At 45.4% G+C, this 15,170-nt stretch overlaps 3 protein-coding genes across 7 annotated transcripts in view; all 3 read left to right on the top strand.

The window, feature by feature from the left end:
* LOC146616718 (titin-like) overlaps window positions 1–15,170 on the top strand; it is a 175,934-nt gene that overhangs the window by 26,433 nt on the left and 134,331 nt on the right. For 2 of the 5 annotated variants that reach the window (XM_085373942.1, XM_085373941.1), the window contains exons 39-50: window positions 1,681–1,725; window positions 8,036–8,314; window positions 8,522–9,088; window positions 9,301–9,582; window positions 9,659–9,937; window positions 10,023–10,304; window positions 10,385–10,663; window positions 10,756–11,043; window positions 11,153–11,431; window positions 11,539–11,820; window positions 12,549–12,827; window positions 12,945–13,223. In XM_085373942.1, coding sequence (XP_085230068.1) covers window positions 1,681–1,725; window positions 8,036–8,314; window positions 8,522–9,088; window positions 9,301–9,582; window positions 9,659–9,937; window positions 10,023–10,304; window positions 10,385–10,663; window positions 10,756–11,043; window positions 11,153–11,431; window positions 11,539–11,820; window positions 12,549–12,827; window positions 12,945–13,223 — 3,420 coding nt within the window. Of the gene's footprint in view, window positions 1–1,680; window positions 1,726–8,035; window positions 8,315–8,521; window positions 9,089–9,300; window positions 9,583–9,658; window positions 9,938–10,022; window positions 10,305–10,384; window positions 10,664–10,755; window positions 11,044–11,152; window positions 11,432–11,538; window positions 11,821–12,548; window positions 12,828–12,944; window positions 13,224–13,348; window positions 14,003–14,088; window positions 14,368–14,448; window positions 14,731–14,851; window positions 15,128–15,170 lie in introns of all 5 variants that reach the window. The other 3 variants (XM_085373944.1, XM_085373940.1, XM_085373943.1) reach the window with 3 other exon arrangements.
* LOC146616720 (neural cell adhesion molecule 2-like) lies at window positions 36–1,672 on the top strand. Its single transcript, XM_085373945.1, has 2 exons — window positions 36–550; window positions 843–1,672. The coding sequence occupies exons 1-2, from the start codon at window positions 229–231 to the stop codon at window positions 1,382–1,384; spliced, it is 864 nt and encodes a 287-aa protein (XP_085230071.1). The 5' UTR covers window positions 36–228; the 3' UTR covers window positions 1,385–1,672.
* On the top strand, window positions 1,936–8,029 carry LOC146616719 (titin-like). Its single transcript, XM_085375155.1, has 2 exons — window positions 1,936–1,951; window positions 2,071–8,029. The coding sequence occupies exons 1-2, from the start codon at window positions 1,936–1,938 to the stop codon at window positions 5,802–5,804; spliced, it is 3,750 nt and encodes a 1,249-aa protein (XP_085231281.1). The 3' UTR covers window positions 5,805–8,029.

The raw sequence follows: 15,170 nt of genomic DNA, 5'->3' as shown, positions 1-15,170 counted from the left end.
GTGATGATGTGTTGACCTAATTCTTCTACTCTTTCTTATTGCCCAGATAAAAAAGCCTTAGCTAGCGTGTCAAGCACTGGGGCTGAGGCTAAGCTATTTCAGAGACTGGAGGCTCAGAGTGAGAGTTTCAGCTCTCTGTCAGTGGGACAAACAGCCCACAGTGTTGAGTTTACTGAGACGATCACCGAGAGCTCCTCTGTGTCTTGGAGCACGATTGAGATAAGCTCGATGGAGAGGAGCTCTGAGAGCAGCTTTGACTTCAAACTCTCAGCCAGCCCGAAGCTGCTGATGGAAATGAGCGATGTCCGAGTGAAAAGTGGTGAAATGGCAGAGTTCAGCTGCTCATTCGACGGCCAGCCCTTCTCCGGGGTGATATGGGAACATAACGGCGAGAGCCTGGTGGACACCGAGCGGGTGAGAAGCTCTCAGAGCGGTGGCTTTTTGTCCCTGGTCATCCAGGGCGTCGGTGTGGCGGACCAAGGCACGTACCGCTGCACCGCTACCAACGAACATGGCCACAACAGCTCCTCTGCTCAGCTCACTGTTGAAGGTGGTTAATCTTTCTTTTTTTATCAGCCTGTCTCTCCATCTGGTCCATCCCACCTTTCCAGCTGCTCCTCCTGCTTAGTGCTCCCCCACCCCCATGACTTAATATTTAATATGTTATCCTGTAACCTCTTGTAGTGTAATAAAATAACAAACCCTAGTCCAGTTTATCCTCCCCTCCTGTCAGCTTCGCTACGCTAACCTCATCATTCATCCTATTAACCCTTTAGCATTTAGAGTCATGGCCATGTACTCTGTGACCCCTAATTACTTTTCCTAACTCTATTCTTACCCAGCTAAAGAAGCAAATCTCAAAGCAGAAACCCCCATCCCTACCGATTCAGTGCACAAAGTGTTACAGGCACACAGGGAGAGCCCTAGAGATCCCTCTGACCAAGACAAGCAGGAGGTGGTGGAGAAGCCGGGACCATCACCTCCATCTTCCCAGAGACCTCACAGCCTCATCAGCCTGTTGTATTTCCCTGACGTCGTGCCTAATGAATACCAAGGTCATCGCCCTTCCAGCTGCCCCGACTTCCTGATCAAACTCCCCCCTGAGCTGCTGATCAGAAACAAAGGCAGTGGCTCCCTGAATTGCGTCGTGAAGGGGCTTCCCACTGCGTTTGTCATTTGGCTTTACAACCAGTTGAATGCTGAGGAAACTGTGTGTTACTCTGTGAAAAATCAAGACCCCTCAAGCTGTATAAAAGTTAACAATGTGGGACCTGGAAAAGGGGGCTCTTACGTTTGCAAAAATATCAGCTCAGCCGGAGATGCTGAGCGCAGCACAGTGACGAAAGGTTGGCATCTGCATGCTTTTGGTCCTTCTGCTCGCTAAGGCTTCTTTACACCACTCATTCACACTGCTCTTCACCCACACAGCCAGCAGAGGCACACTTCTTCACAGGGTGACAACACTTCTTCAACGAGGTCATAACCACTTTGTGCTCACACCACTTAGTGTTTGAAAAAAAGCCCAGCGGTGCTGCACACTAAGAGACCAAACAGGAGCATGCACAAACGTCAGTTAAACGAAACAAAAAAGGGATGGATGCACGAGCCACCACTGGTTCTAACAGTCTCCCGGGAATCTTTAGGAATGTTTTTAATTTGTGAACATCTGTGTCTTTACAGTAACTACAGAGGAGAAGGTGACTCAGGTCCAGGAGGAGATAAAAGGTAAATATGGCTTTTATCGTGATGTCTCCATCCTTGGTCTTAGTTGTTTATGTTCTTTGTCTACAGGTTGTGTTGGTAAGAAGTTCAAGGGCACTTTTACGAGTTTACTTTGATAACTGAACCAAGTTCAGAGTGGACTCGGGACTTTTATTATCTGACTCTGATGATGTAGAATTTGTTTTGATTGAGGAAAAAGTCTTTGAATCCTGGATGCAGCGTTATAGAAGTTTTTAGTCAAACATGTAAAACACTGCTCCTGTACTGAAGCTGCAGTTTTCCTGTTTTCAGCAGACTGTACTGTGGTTGGAGTGTGAGGCTGATTTAACCTGTGATTATTCCACTCAGTCTTCTCTAGCTCAGCCGTCACAGTGGAAGAGGAAACCCAGGAGTCATACTTCACTGGCATAAAGTTAGCAGACAAAACCAAAACACTTGAACTTGAACCAGAGTCTAAACGCTTCTCCAGCACTTTGGAAAAGAAAAAGGAAAAACCAGTTTTCCTCAGTGAACTTTCTCCGGCAGCTGTGACTGTCGGAGAAACGGCTACGTTTACCGTCAGAGTGTCCGGCTTCCCTAAGCCCACCGTCCAGTGGTTTCACAACGGGCACACTATAACCAGTTCATCCGTGTATACATTTATTCACGAACACGATGAGTACAGCTTGGTGATTAACACAGTTCACAGGGAATGTGAAGGAGAGTACTCCTGCACGGTCAGCAACAGATTTGGCCAGTCAACCTGCACTTCCTACCTGCACGTTCAGGTGAAGGAGCCAGAAAAGCAGGAAAGAGCCGAGGAGAGAACATTTGCAGTGACTGGTAAGCGCCCAGAATTCACTAAAACTATAGAATCTCTTCAGCGGCAGGAGGGGGCTCAGGGTGTCTTCAGTTACACTGTGACTGGAGATCCTCTCCCTGAGGTCCAGTGGCTTAAAGGCACTTCCCACATCCAGCCTAGTGGGTTCTGTATCATTGTGAACAACCCGGATGGATCCGGGTTTATTAACATTAAGAGTGTAAAACAGGAGCACAGCGGCATTTACACCTGTAAGGCCTCAAACCAGTACGGGGAAGCCTCCTGTACTGCAGAGCTGCTGGTGTTCAGGGAGAAAGCTCAGGAAGAGGACACGTTAGTACAGAAAACACAAGGTTTGACGATATCGATGGCAGAACAAACCGCAGAACTCAGATTTCACCAGGAAAGATCCCGGTCTGAACACATGATCTATACCATTAGTACTGGAGACCGACAGATTATTCCCAGTGAAGAGGTGGAAACGCTCAGAGAGCTCAGCATCTCTTCTGCCACCCTTCATCGTGAGCAACTTACCCACCAGGCAGCGGTGCTGCAGTCCCATGAAATAGAGGAGAGGGTTTCATTAGCCCCCAGCCATCCACCTCAGGTCTCAGCTGTCCCTGTTAAACAGCATCACGTGGCTGCTTTCTTATCCTCAGTCCAGGAGAGACAAAAGATCACAGCGCAGCACTCTGAACGGATTCTCAGCCCCGAGGTGGTTGAGCTGGAGTCAGCCAAAGAGCAACCGCCCAAGCTCGTGTCAGCTACGTCTGAGGAGGTCCTTCCCCTCAGCACGGTGAGAGCTGAGGCACTGATAGGTCAGAGTCCAGAACACGTAAAGACCTCCAGCGAGCCGAGGCAACTTGTTACTAGTCACCAGGTCGAGCTCGCTGTACCTATCGCTGATGAAATCTCAGAAGACATGCACAGACAAGAGGAGGAGAGGAGCTTCAGAGTCACAGAGGGGGTAAAGATTTTATACTCGGCTCAGTATGCAGGACAGCTTCAACTTACAGAAGGACACACTGAGCATCTTCCAGCTTTAGATGCAGACATTAAAGGTTCAGCTGGCAAAGAGCAGCCGAAACCAGTGGTAGCACCAGTGAGTGAAGCCAGAGTGGCTTTATCCAAAGAGCAAAAGCTTGAAACACAAAGACCAGAGCAGGAGAGCATTACCCCGTGCAAAGACATGGTTTATAATTCAGCCGTACAGACCGAAGAGAAATATGAGCTCTGTGCTGATCAAACAGGACAAGTGCCACATGGGGCATTTTCTGTAAGTGTGCAGCCACAGCAGGAGGGAGAACAGCTTCTGAATCTGCAGGTTATCAGTGATCAGGAGGTTTTACTGTGTGAGGGAAGGTTGAGCAGTGAAAAACCTCCAACAGAACAAGCAGAAGCGAGCAAAAGTCCGACTTTGCTGCATTCAGTGACTCAAGAAGAACAGAGGACTGTAGTTTGTGAGGCAGCTTCAGAATTCGAAACAAAGATGAACGCCACCTCCGTCCAGCCAAAGCAAGAGTTGGTGCAACCAAAACGCCTTCAGTCGGTCCATTCTCTAACAGTTTTACCAAAAGAAGGCATACTCGCTGTCACCAAACCTGACCAGCAGGTGGCAGCACAGAAGCTGGAAAAGGCTAGATGGCATGCAGCTACCTCAGAAGAGAGAATGGAGGTCACTGCGGATTACCACAAAGATCTTGACATGTCTGTGATCAGCGCTCAACCACAGCCGCGTACTGAGTCCAGGCCTCTACGCAGCCTTGCTGTGTCCTCCCAGCCCATGCAGCTCCCAAAAGAGACTCCTTTTGTTACGAGCGTCACGCAACAGCGAGCATTAGTCCAGGAAGAGGATTACTGGAATATCATGCAGTCTTTGATCATCACAAACAATCAAAGTCTGGAAGAGGGTCACACTACTAGCTTCGAAACTGATGAAAAATTTAAGCCTGAGATTAAAATTGAGGCCAAGATACCAAAAAAACCAGTTTTCATAGAGGAAAAAGCAATGGCCACCGAAAGCTGCACTATCTTAGAGGCGGCTGAGGGGGACTTTGCAGTCCAGATCCAGGAAGGTCAGTCGGTCCGACAGTCAGTGTTTCTAGAAGAAAAACAAGTCATCGTAGGAGAGCGGTCGAGTGAGATTGGTAAATTCGAGGGCTCCGCGGTCAGTGTTAAGACACAGCCTAAAGGGTTTCTTTTTGTCCCAGAGGCTCAGGATGCTCTGACTTTACCTAAGGAACTGAATTTCATCATTTATGCCCCCAAACCATCTAGTTTGAATGTACGACATCAGCTCAGAGACGCTCTTCACTCAGCTGTGGCCAGTAATCCACCAGTTTTACTGGCTGATGTTGTTGGAAGACTAGAGGCAGCGGAGGTCCATGAGGTCAAGGTTCAGAGAGAGCCCAGGCAGGCTGCATGTTCCTATCTTATCACATCTCCAGGTTCCCCCCTGGAGATCACGCTGACTTTTAAAGGTGATTACCCTCAGACAGCTGACCTTAGGCATGAACTCCAGGTAGCTTTGCATGCTATGGTTTCCCAAGAACAGCCGAGTCTTACATCAGAGCAGCCGGGCACCATGCACACTGATAAGCCTCAAAAAGTGCAGGTCAGCTCAGTGTCCTCCAAGGAGGTGTTGTCTTCTGTGGTGGACTCTGTGGTGGTGGCAGAGAGCGCAGGCAGTTTACTTCCTGCTGTATCTCAGTCTGCAGCTCTGACGACAGAAGCCAGGGCTTCCTTTCAAAGTGCGACACTTCAGAGCCAAACCGAGGTCCACGAGTCCAAGAGCAGCAGGACGGTTAGATCAGAGAAGGACGGCACAGTATGCCAGGCTGAACAGCATGTGGACATTTTTGTCCACAGAGAAACCAGAGAGGAATATCTTTCAGAGGCAATCATGATCAGTGAGTCCTCGGACAGTATCACTGATTATCCCATCATCGTAGATGTTCTGGAGGATGTCTGTGCTGAGGAAAATGGCAAGGCTGTGCTTACTGCCAGTGTTAAATACGTCACCAAAGTTAGCTGGTTTTTCAATGGGAAGCTGGTGAAATCTGGCAAAGAGTTCAAGTGTTTTAAAGACCGTGACACATACACACTAGTTATTGACAACGTTGTCAAAGACCACCATCAAGGAGAGTATGTCTGTGAGGCTGAGAATGAAGTCGGCAAGACGACGACATCTTCGAGGCTGACTGTGGTGCCACGAGGTTTGATGATGGGAAATTCTTTGATATCATCATCATCCACTAACTTCACGCTAGGGCTGCTCAATTAATCAAATTTTAATCTCGATTACGATCTGGGCTTTCAACGATCATTAAAAATGACTGAGCCGATTATTAGCCCCTCCCTCGTGCTTTACTCTCGCGCTGCTCCGTGTGGCAAATCGAGCGCACCTCTCTGCATTTCGAACACTCGTCACAACAATAAGAGGACCCGAGGGAAGCTCGGAAAGCTAAGCAGAAGTTATATGGAGAGGAGAGTGACTGCCGTTGGTTGAAAAGAGGTAAAAAAACTTCAGTGGTGTGGAAACATTATGGGTTCAGTCAGACGTGGATCAAGTAGACACAGTGTGTAAACTTTGCTACGGTGTCGTAGCTGCACCACAGAGCAACACTGCAAAGTTCACTAAACATAGATGTTTACATTTTTCATTTGTTTCTTATATTGCAAACATTTGCACTGTTATCAGTATTTGCACTATTTTATATTATTTTTTAAAGTCATTATTCAACACATTGTAATTGTTAACCCTTTAAAGCCGGGCAGAGGCACGCTCTGTTTTGCGTAACTATTTTTAAATCCCTGTAGAACCGGAACCGTGTAAGCTAGCACAATAATTTTTTTTGCATATGAAACCGGAGGAGTTGTACTTACATCTTATGCCATCAGCTTGTCCTCGGTCATGGTTTCCTTCCACATAAAGTTTTGCAAAAATTGCATAAAAAGCGCTTGCAGGAACAAAAACATAATATTCCAGAAACACACTTTGCAGATCCGATCAGCTGTTCGTAACACTTCCCACATTGAACAAGACGTCAACGCGAACCATCGCATGTACGTCATTTCCTGCCCGAAACAGGAAGTGACGTCATTTTCACGGAAAATGTATTTTTTTTACTTGTAGGCCTTAAAAGCCTATACTGGTGTTTTTATAGGTCATGTTTGACTTTTCTGAATAGTTGCTGGGATGCTTAGAACTCGAATTGCACTGCTGGAAATATTTTATTTTGATGCGCCTGCTGTTTTCTTTGCAAATTTGCATCATATGATTGTTTTTTTTTTGCTTTTCCTGCAGTATATAAAAACTGCTGTATCTCCAAAATAAAACTATGAACACACTCAAGATAAATTTCCTGTGGTGGGAAACTATTTTTTGCAACTTTTTTGTATTTAAAGTTTTGAGGGATAAACCTCTTAAATTGTCAATTTTTTTGGAGTTTATTGCACTTTTTTGCAATTAATGTAGTTACTATGGACTTAATGCATACATATTATTAAAATATGGGCTATAACAGTTGTATAGCAACTTGAAATGCTCCCAATGGCACTACAGCATGTAAAAAAAAATAATAATATAAGCTCTGGCGGACTTGGTTCTATGGTAGGTCTTAAAGGGTTAAATAAATATCGTCAAATAATCGAGATCTCAGTTTCAGTGAAAATAATCGTGATTATCATTTTTGCCATAATCGAGCAGCCCTACTTCACACTGTGGTGAACGTCTGCTGTCTGCAAACCTCAACCAAAACTCAAAGTTTAGGAAATGAGCACAAAGGCAGAACTGAAAATGGCTTACAGCAGGGGTCCCAAAGTCACGGCCTGTAAAACTGACGAACGTGTGCACTTATGTCTGCATTTTTACTTTGTTAAATACGAACACAATGATAGCAGAAGTGCTGCCACGTGTGTGGGCAGACAGACCAGTGACGCCTCATTGAACTACGAAATAAACACAATTAGTGAGGAAAAAACGTCTCGTTATAAAATATTTGAAATTTGAAAAACAAACATTTTCAGAAGTATTTGTGGGAGTTTGCTTGTTTGCTTTTCTTGTTCCACTTCAACACTAAGGTGGCCGTCCAATGAGAGGACGCTGCCAGCCCACAGCTCATTTACCTTCGAGACACCTGGCGTGCAGTTTTTTTTCAAAAGAAAAGCATTTGGACTTTGAGGCTTTCAGCAGACAGCAGTGACATGATCACATCCCACTCCATCTACTCCTCTACAACCTTCACAGCCAAGCAGTCTCCTTTGACCACATGCCTTTAATCATTCATGTTTGCATGCCTTCTCTCCTTTTGTCGTCACAGACTTCCTGTTCATCACTTCAGCCTGTTCATTTTTTCTCCTCCACTTTCATCCCACCATAACTTTGTGTGTCGCTTTCCGTCCCAGGTTCACTTCATCACCGTCTCCAGTACAAACACTAATTTTTGTGTCATTTCAGCACCTGCTGTATATACACATGTTCTTGTTGCCTTTTTCTCTCTTTTGCAAACACAGTGAAGCCTATGTTCAGGAACAGAATCGTCCCAGTGGAGATAAACATCGGCAGCTCTGCCATGTTTGAATGTGAAACTGAGGACGCTCCAAACGTGAGCTTCAAGTGGTTCAAAGATGGACACCCCATCAAAGAGGGTGAAAAGTGCAGGATTATCAGTCGCTTCAGCGCTTCCTCCCTGGAGCTTCTGAGGACAACCAAGGATGACAGTGGCGAATACACCTGCAAGGCGTCCAATCAGCACGGCAGTGATGAATGCTCCGCCTCCCTCGGTGTCACAGGTAAGAGCAGTGCATTTTTCCTTCTTCTTGGCTGGTTGAGTTTGGAACTCATGTTGTTTTCATTCCCCTCCGAGGGGATGAATGGCGCGTTTTCGTCTTTGTGCTGGCGTTTTGTTTGTGCAATTGTTTCTTGCCCTGTCGGTTTGATTTCGGTTAAGGTAAAACTTATTAACACTGATTTGTTTCTCTTCTTCTTAATCCCTGTAGAACAATTTCCTCCTGTCTTTATAAGTAAGCCTGACCCTCAGACTGTGTATGTTGGAAAGAGGGCTGTAATGCAGTGTGTAATAGCAGGAACTGCTCCTCTGAATGTTGTCTGGCTTAAAGACAACCAGGCCTTACCCAAAGTGCCCGCACACTACCAGAGCTCTTGTGAAAAGAATAAGCACACTCTTGAGATACCCAGTGTTGAGGCAGCTGACAGCGGGCTTTATGTGTGCAAGGTATCTAACAAAGCTGGGACAGCTGAGTGCCACACGGAGCTGTGTGTTATCGATAAACCCAACTTTGTAAGGCCCCTGGCTTCAGTCGCCGCTGTGGTCGGAGCTGCTCTGCACCTTGAGTGTCAGGTGGATGAGGACACTGGAGTAACTGTCAGCTGGACCAGAGATGGCAGAAAAGTCCACCAGTCTCCCGACTATAAACTGTTGTTTGAGGATAAGACAGTTACTCTTGATATCCTAAAGACCACACTGAAAGATTGTGGAAATTATGTGTGTACAGTGGCAAACGAAGCCGGCAGTGCGTCTTGCTCCACCACGGTGAAGGTACAAGGTAAGAGCTATCTAGTTAAGTTTCAGGGAAACTGCAGCATTTGTAACTTTTGCAAATCTGCAGTCCTGGAAGTTAACACAGTTCAATTCTCTGGTGTCCATTTTAGATGATAGACAGCGACTTAAATCTCTCCTCTTTCATTGCGTGGTTGCTGTTTTTAAATGCAGTCTTTGACTTCACAATAGCTTTTTGTTAACCACACACCTCTGCAGAGCCACCCGTCTTTGTAAAGCGGCTGGAAGCCACAACGATTTGGAAGCAGGGCAGCACCGCTCGCCTGCAGTGCACCGTCAAAGGATCTCCCGAACTCCACAGCACCTGGTTCTTGAATAACAGTGAGCTGTCCACTGGTGGCAGACACGCTGTCGGTCTGAAGGACGGTGTCGCCACTCTCGAGATACACGATGTCCTGTTGACTGACAGTGGAAACTACACCTGTGAGGTTCTCAACGAGTGCGGGTGTGAAAGCTGCAGCATTAAAGTAACAGTGAAAGGTGTGTCGAGTTTTTGGCAACAAAAGGCCCAAGTCTGTGCAAAAACACATATAACCGAACTGTATGTTCCCTTTAGAACCTCCGTCATTCAGAAAGGAGTTACTGTCCACCGAGGCAGTCAGAGGGTCGGTAGCTGTGCTGGAGTGTGAGATTGCAGGCTCTGCACCGCTCGAAGTGTCTTGGAAAAAGAATAAGAAACGCCTGTCCTCAGATAAGAAGTACAGCATAGTGTCACAGGGATCGCTGGCCTCTCTGGAGATCCAGTCCTTTGAGAGCGCTGATACTGGTGAATACGAATGTGTCGTATCCAACGAGGTTGGGTCAGCAACCTCAAAGTCAGTACTTAAACAAAAAGGTTAGTGGTGTAAAAAAGGACTTTCATTACAGCGTCCCACAGTCTGGCAGGTGTTGACATTATGATACCAATCGTGTTGTTTCAGAGCCACCTGTGTTCTCAAAGAGGATTGAGAGCGCTACAGCAGTTTTGGGAAATACAGTGAAATTACAGGGAACCCTGAAAGGTTCAGTTCCCATCACCATTAAATGGATGAAAGACTCTGAGCTCCTCAGAGATGATGATCCCAATATCAAAATGTCCTTTGTGAACAACATCGCTAGTGTTTCCTTCTCATCTGTTGAGCTGAAGCATGGTGGGAAGTATACTTGTCTCGCTGAAAATGAGGCAGGACAGCAAAAATGTGAAGCTATCTTAACTATTCAAGGTTAGAAAACATTCCCATTACAAATGTCTTCAGAGTTCAGATCTAACTGTTTGTTAAGTGTAAAATTCAATGTGTTTTAGAACCTGCTCGGATTTTAGAGAAAGCAGCCTCCATCAGCGTGACTGCAGGCGACTCTGCCACGCTGGAGTGCACCGTCTCTGGAAGCCCTGAACTCAAAGTGAAATGGTTCAAAGACGGCAAGGAGATGATCGGTGGTCGTAAATATAAAATAGCAGTTAAGGAGAACACTGCCATTTTAAAGATTCTCGCAGCAGATAAAGGTGACACTTCCGAGTACAAGATGGAAGTGTCCAATAAAGTTGGAAAAGACGAGTGCACGTGCTCGGTTACAGTTATAGGTCGGTTTTAGTCAATAAAACATCATTAATATCAATTTGTCCGATCAGCACAAGTGGAGCTTGTAATATGTTTGATATACTTCCCTACACAGATCGTGCAGTTCCCCCGTCCTTCACCAAAACTCTAAAGAAAGTGAATGGGAGCATTGGCAGTAATATCACGTTGGATTGCAGGCTTGCTGGATCTCAGCCGATGGCTCTGTCTTGGTACAAAGACAATAAAGAAATCCACAGCGATGCAAAATATAAGCTTGATTTCAGTGAGAGTACAGCCTCTGTGACAATAACTGGCCTGGATCAGAGCGATGGTGGAGTTTATACATGCAAAGCTTCTAATGATGCTGGAGAAAAAGAAACCAGTGGTACTCTTTCCATCAAAGGTCAGAGAAGCTGCATTACCTCAAGTTAAGCAGTAGCCATTAGAGATCAGCACAGGCTTAGTGACAGGGTGTGAACTGATCTGCTGTATTTCTTCCCAAATGCCTCCAGAACCTCCAGCCTTTACCTCGAAACCTGAATCTCTTGATGCATCCCCGGGATCACACGTTGTCTTAAAGTCTGACTTTACGGGATCGGCTCCACTTACCGTTAAATGGTTCAGAGAGGAGAAAGAGATTTTCACTGGGGGAAAGTATTTCATAAAGAAAGACTCCTCTTCCAGCTCCCTGGAACTTCATTCTGTGAAACCCAGTGACTCTGCCAAATACACATGCCAAGTATCCAACGACACTGGGAAGGTTGACTGTACTGCAGCGCTCTTCATAAAAGGTGCAGAAAAGCTGCTGCTTTCGTTCTTTCTTTAAAAAGTGTTAAAAAGCTGTTTTCCTTTAATTAACCTCTTTATCGCATCTATAATTGTTACTCTTGATTTACAGAAGCCCCAACATTTACGATGAAGCTTGAACCTTCAAAGCTGCTGAAAACAGGACAACCTCTGGAGTTGTCCTGCAAAGTGCAGGGCACTCCTGTTATTACTGTCACATGGTTTAAAAATGGCTCAGAAATGGTTTCAGACCGCAGACACAACATGACCTTTGACGGCTCGTTGGCCACTCTGGAGGTTGAGAGTTGCTCTGTAGAGGATAGTGCAGATTATGTCTGTGTGGCATCCAGCAAGGCCGGCAGGGAGCAGTGCAGCAGCTCAGTAACAGTGAAAGGTTGGTTCACTCTTCACCGGTCAAAGACTCCGTTTCCAACACCAAGATTAAACCTGGTTCAAGACGCAGGTCTTCATCTAGGTTTAGTTTGTGAAACTTGCTAATTGAGTTTACTCTTGTTGCTGTCCTCAAACTTTACATTTGTTTCCATCTAAAGTCTGGTCCACATGGGTTTCTCACATGTTCGGTGCTGCATGCATTATATGGACGTCAGTGCAGGGTTTAGTTACTCTCCATCAAAGCAGAGACTCCCAGAAACAGTATATTTGTAAGAAGCTAGGAGGGGTTTCTGGCCTGACTGTTGGTGTAACTGGTTGTCAGCCATGTTATTAACAGCTGACCTTTTCGTACAGATGTTTAATGGACAGACTGCATTAACTGACAGTGTGAACTTGTGTTTTGAATATGCCGTGCCATGCTAACCCTATAAATCAAAAATAAAGAGCCAAGCAGGTTATTCAAATGCTCTGAAATGTCCATGTTTTATGAGGGTGCGTTGGCCCTTTGCCTCAGCAGATGGTCTAAAGAAATAAACCCATGACACATTACCTGTAACCCAAGGATTACCAGTCATTTAAAAACCACTGTCTGCTACAGGTTCACTGTTACTCAGAAAACCTAGAAACTAGAGTTTAAAGGCTAAATGAACTCTGTGGACCAGACTTCCCACATCAGACTAGAATTATTTCTTCATGCCTGTAAATGTAATTTTATTCTCTGTTTTGTAGAGCCTCCATTGTTTGTGAGGCCTTTTGAATCAGCTGAGCTTGTTACGGAGTCTGAGATTATCTTGGAAGCAATCGTTTCAGGTTCCCCTCCATTTGAAATAAGCTGCTTCCTCAACGATAAGCTGATCAGAAATGACAAAAGACATAAAATCAGCGTGGAAAATGATACAATCACTCTTCAGATCTCACACTGTGAGGCCGGAGACGAAGGAACGTACAAGTGCACTGTTTCAAACGATGTTGGGGAGACATCTTGCTCTTGCCAGATTTCTCTAAAAGGTTTGTGGCGGGAGAGTTTGCCTCGCTGCATGCGTCCACTTTCATTGCAAAGGTTTAGGATTTCAGTTTCATTTAGACTGCCTGTGAATGATGACAACATATGTGTTTTCTCACTAGAACCACCATCATTTGTTCAAAGACTAAAGGATATGTCCTGTATTGTGGGCTCTGAAATCTCCATGAAGTGTATGTTGTCTGGGTCACTTCCCATGACTTTGTCCTGGATCAAGGACGATCGTGAGCTTACGGAAGACGAGCATTTTAAGATGTCCTGTGAAACCAAAAGTGCCATGTTGAATTTGAAAAATGCTCAGTTGTCACATGGCGGGAAATATGTCTGTCAGGCGCAGAATAAAGCCGGGACCCAGAGATGTGCCGCGGTGCTCATAGTGACAGGTTTGTACGATGTTCGTGGGTCTCAATCGTCCGCTTTTGCCTTTGTGTCGAGCTCGCCGCTTCATCTGTTGCATGCAGCGCAGTGATCAAAACTAAGTTACCTTTGAATCATTTTGTTATCGCAGAGCCAGCAAGTATTTCAGAGCACCCAAAGTCCATCAGTGTAACCCATGGCGACCCAGCCAGACTTGAATGCAGGTTTTCAGGCACTAAACCGCTGAAGGTCAGATGGCTTAAGGCGGGAAAGGAGCTGCCGTCAGGACAGAGATACAGAATACAGAGCACAGACACGAGCTCTGTGCTCAAGATGATAAAAACAGAGAAGAGCGACGGCGGTGACTACACTGTCGAAGTTTCAAATGTTGCTGGGCACAGTTCCTGTGACGCATCAGTCACAGTCTTAGGTCGGTTTGCCCAAAGCTTTGTTGAATCTGTTTGCAGTTCTTTCTACAGTCACCCTGACAATGTTTTTTTCAACTTGTATGTAATAGATCAGATTATTAAACCGTCCTTCACAAGGAAGCTGACAGAGACTGAAGGTATAAAAGGATCGTGTGCTCATCTAGAGTGCCTCGTGTCTGGTTCTCTGCCGATGACGATACAGTGGTACAAAGATGAAACAGAGATCCAGACTTGTCAAAAATATAAATGTACATTTTTCGAAAATGTTGCTTTCCTGGAAATCGGCTGTCTCGACAGTAGAGACAGTGGGAGCTACACTTGTGTGGCTGAAAACGAGGCAGGATCTGCCCAGTGCTCCGGGAGTTTGTGTGTTAAAGGTTTGATCTCATGCATCATCAGTATTTTTTCAGTTTTTTACAGACTTGTGTTGTATGACAGCATTTTGGGGTTTTTCCACCAACAGAAGCACCACGCATTCTTGAAAAACCGGACTCCAAGAATGCGTTGCCTGGATCAAAGGTTAGGTTTACTCTTCGTGTCTCTGGCACACCTCCGCTCGCCATCAAATGGTTTAAAAACAAAAAAGAAATCCTTCCGAGTGCCAAGTGCTCTGTAATCAAAGACAACACTTCAAGCTCCCTAGAGCTCTTCTCTGCCAAAACCTCTGACTCTGGAGAGTATGTCTGTGAAGTTCAGAACGCTGTGGGCTCCGCTTCATGCAAGGCAGCGCTCTTTGTAAAAGGTTAATATTGGAGCTTCATCCTTTTCTTCACTTTGAAAATGATGACCGTCTTTAAGTCGCTTCTTCATGTATTTATTTCAGAGCCCCCATTTTTCACTGAAAAACCTGAAGCGGTGTCATTAGTGAGTGTCGGAGGCAGCAAGGTGTTTGAGTGTAAGGTTGCTGGTACCCCAGAGATCTCCATGAAATGGTTCAAAGATGGAGTTCAGATTCGCCAAAGCCTCAAATACAAGATATCATTTTTTACCTCTGTTGCCGTTTTAGAGGTTTGTGTAGTTAGTCAACAAGACAGCGGGAAATACTTCTGTGAGGCCTCCAACGAAGCAGGCACAGAGAGTTGCATTTTTGAGCTTGTAGTGAAAGGTTGGTTTTCTTTTCTCTGTTTATGTGAAAATTAAGATCAAGTTGAATGCTAAGTTCTGTATGTTATTATTTTTAATTGATCCAAAGGTTTCTTTAGAGCGCTTTGCTTTGTTATTTTCAGAGCCTCCGTCATTTGTTGAAGAGCTATCATCTCTGGAAGTCGTTAAAGGTTCCACGGCAGCGTTTGCTAGCAAAGTTGCAGGAAGTGCTCCGTTCAGTGTCACGTGGTCTAAAGATAAAAAGGCAATTTTATCCAGCCAAAAGTACATTATTGTTGATAGTGAAAATGTGGGCTTAAAAATCCAGGACTGCGACGTGGATGATGTGGGCACCTACCAGTGCGTGGTAGCCAATGAGGTTGGGAGCTGCTCTGGCTCGGTGGTGTTGTCTCTGAAAGGTTGGTTTTATCGATGACTCCACACTCAATGTGTTATATATGC

Source organism: Diplotaxodon limnothrissa, linkage group LG16 (assembly GCF_057381915.1).
Source record: "Diplotaxodon limnothrissa isolate DT_005_m linkage group LG16, D_limnothrissa_male_GT1.1, whole genome shotgun sequence".
NCBI lineage: Eukaryota > Metazoa > Chordata > Actinopteri > Cichliformes > Cichlidae > Diplotaxodon > Diplotaxodon limnothrissa.
This window is presented reverse-complemented; position numbering and strand designations above follow the sequence as displayed.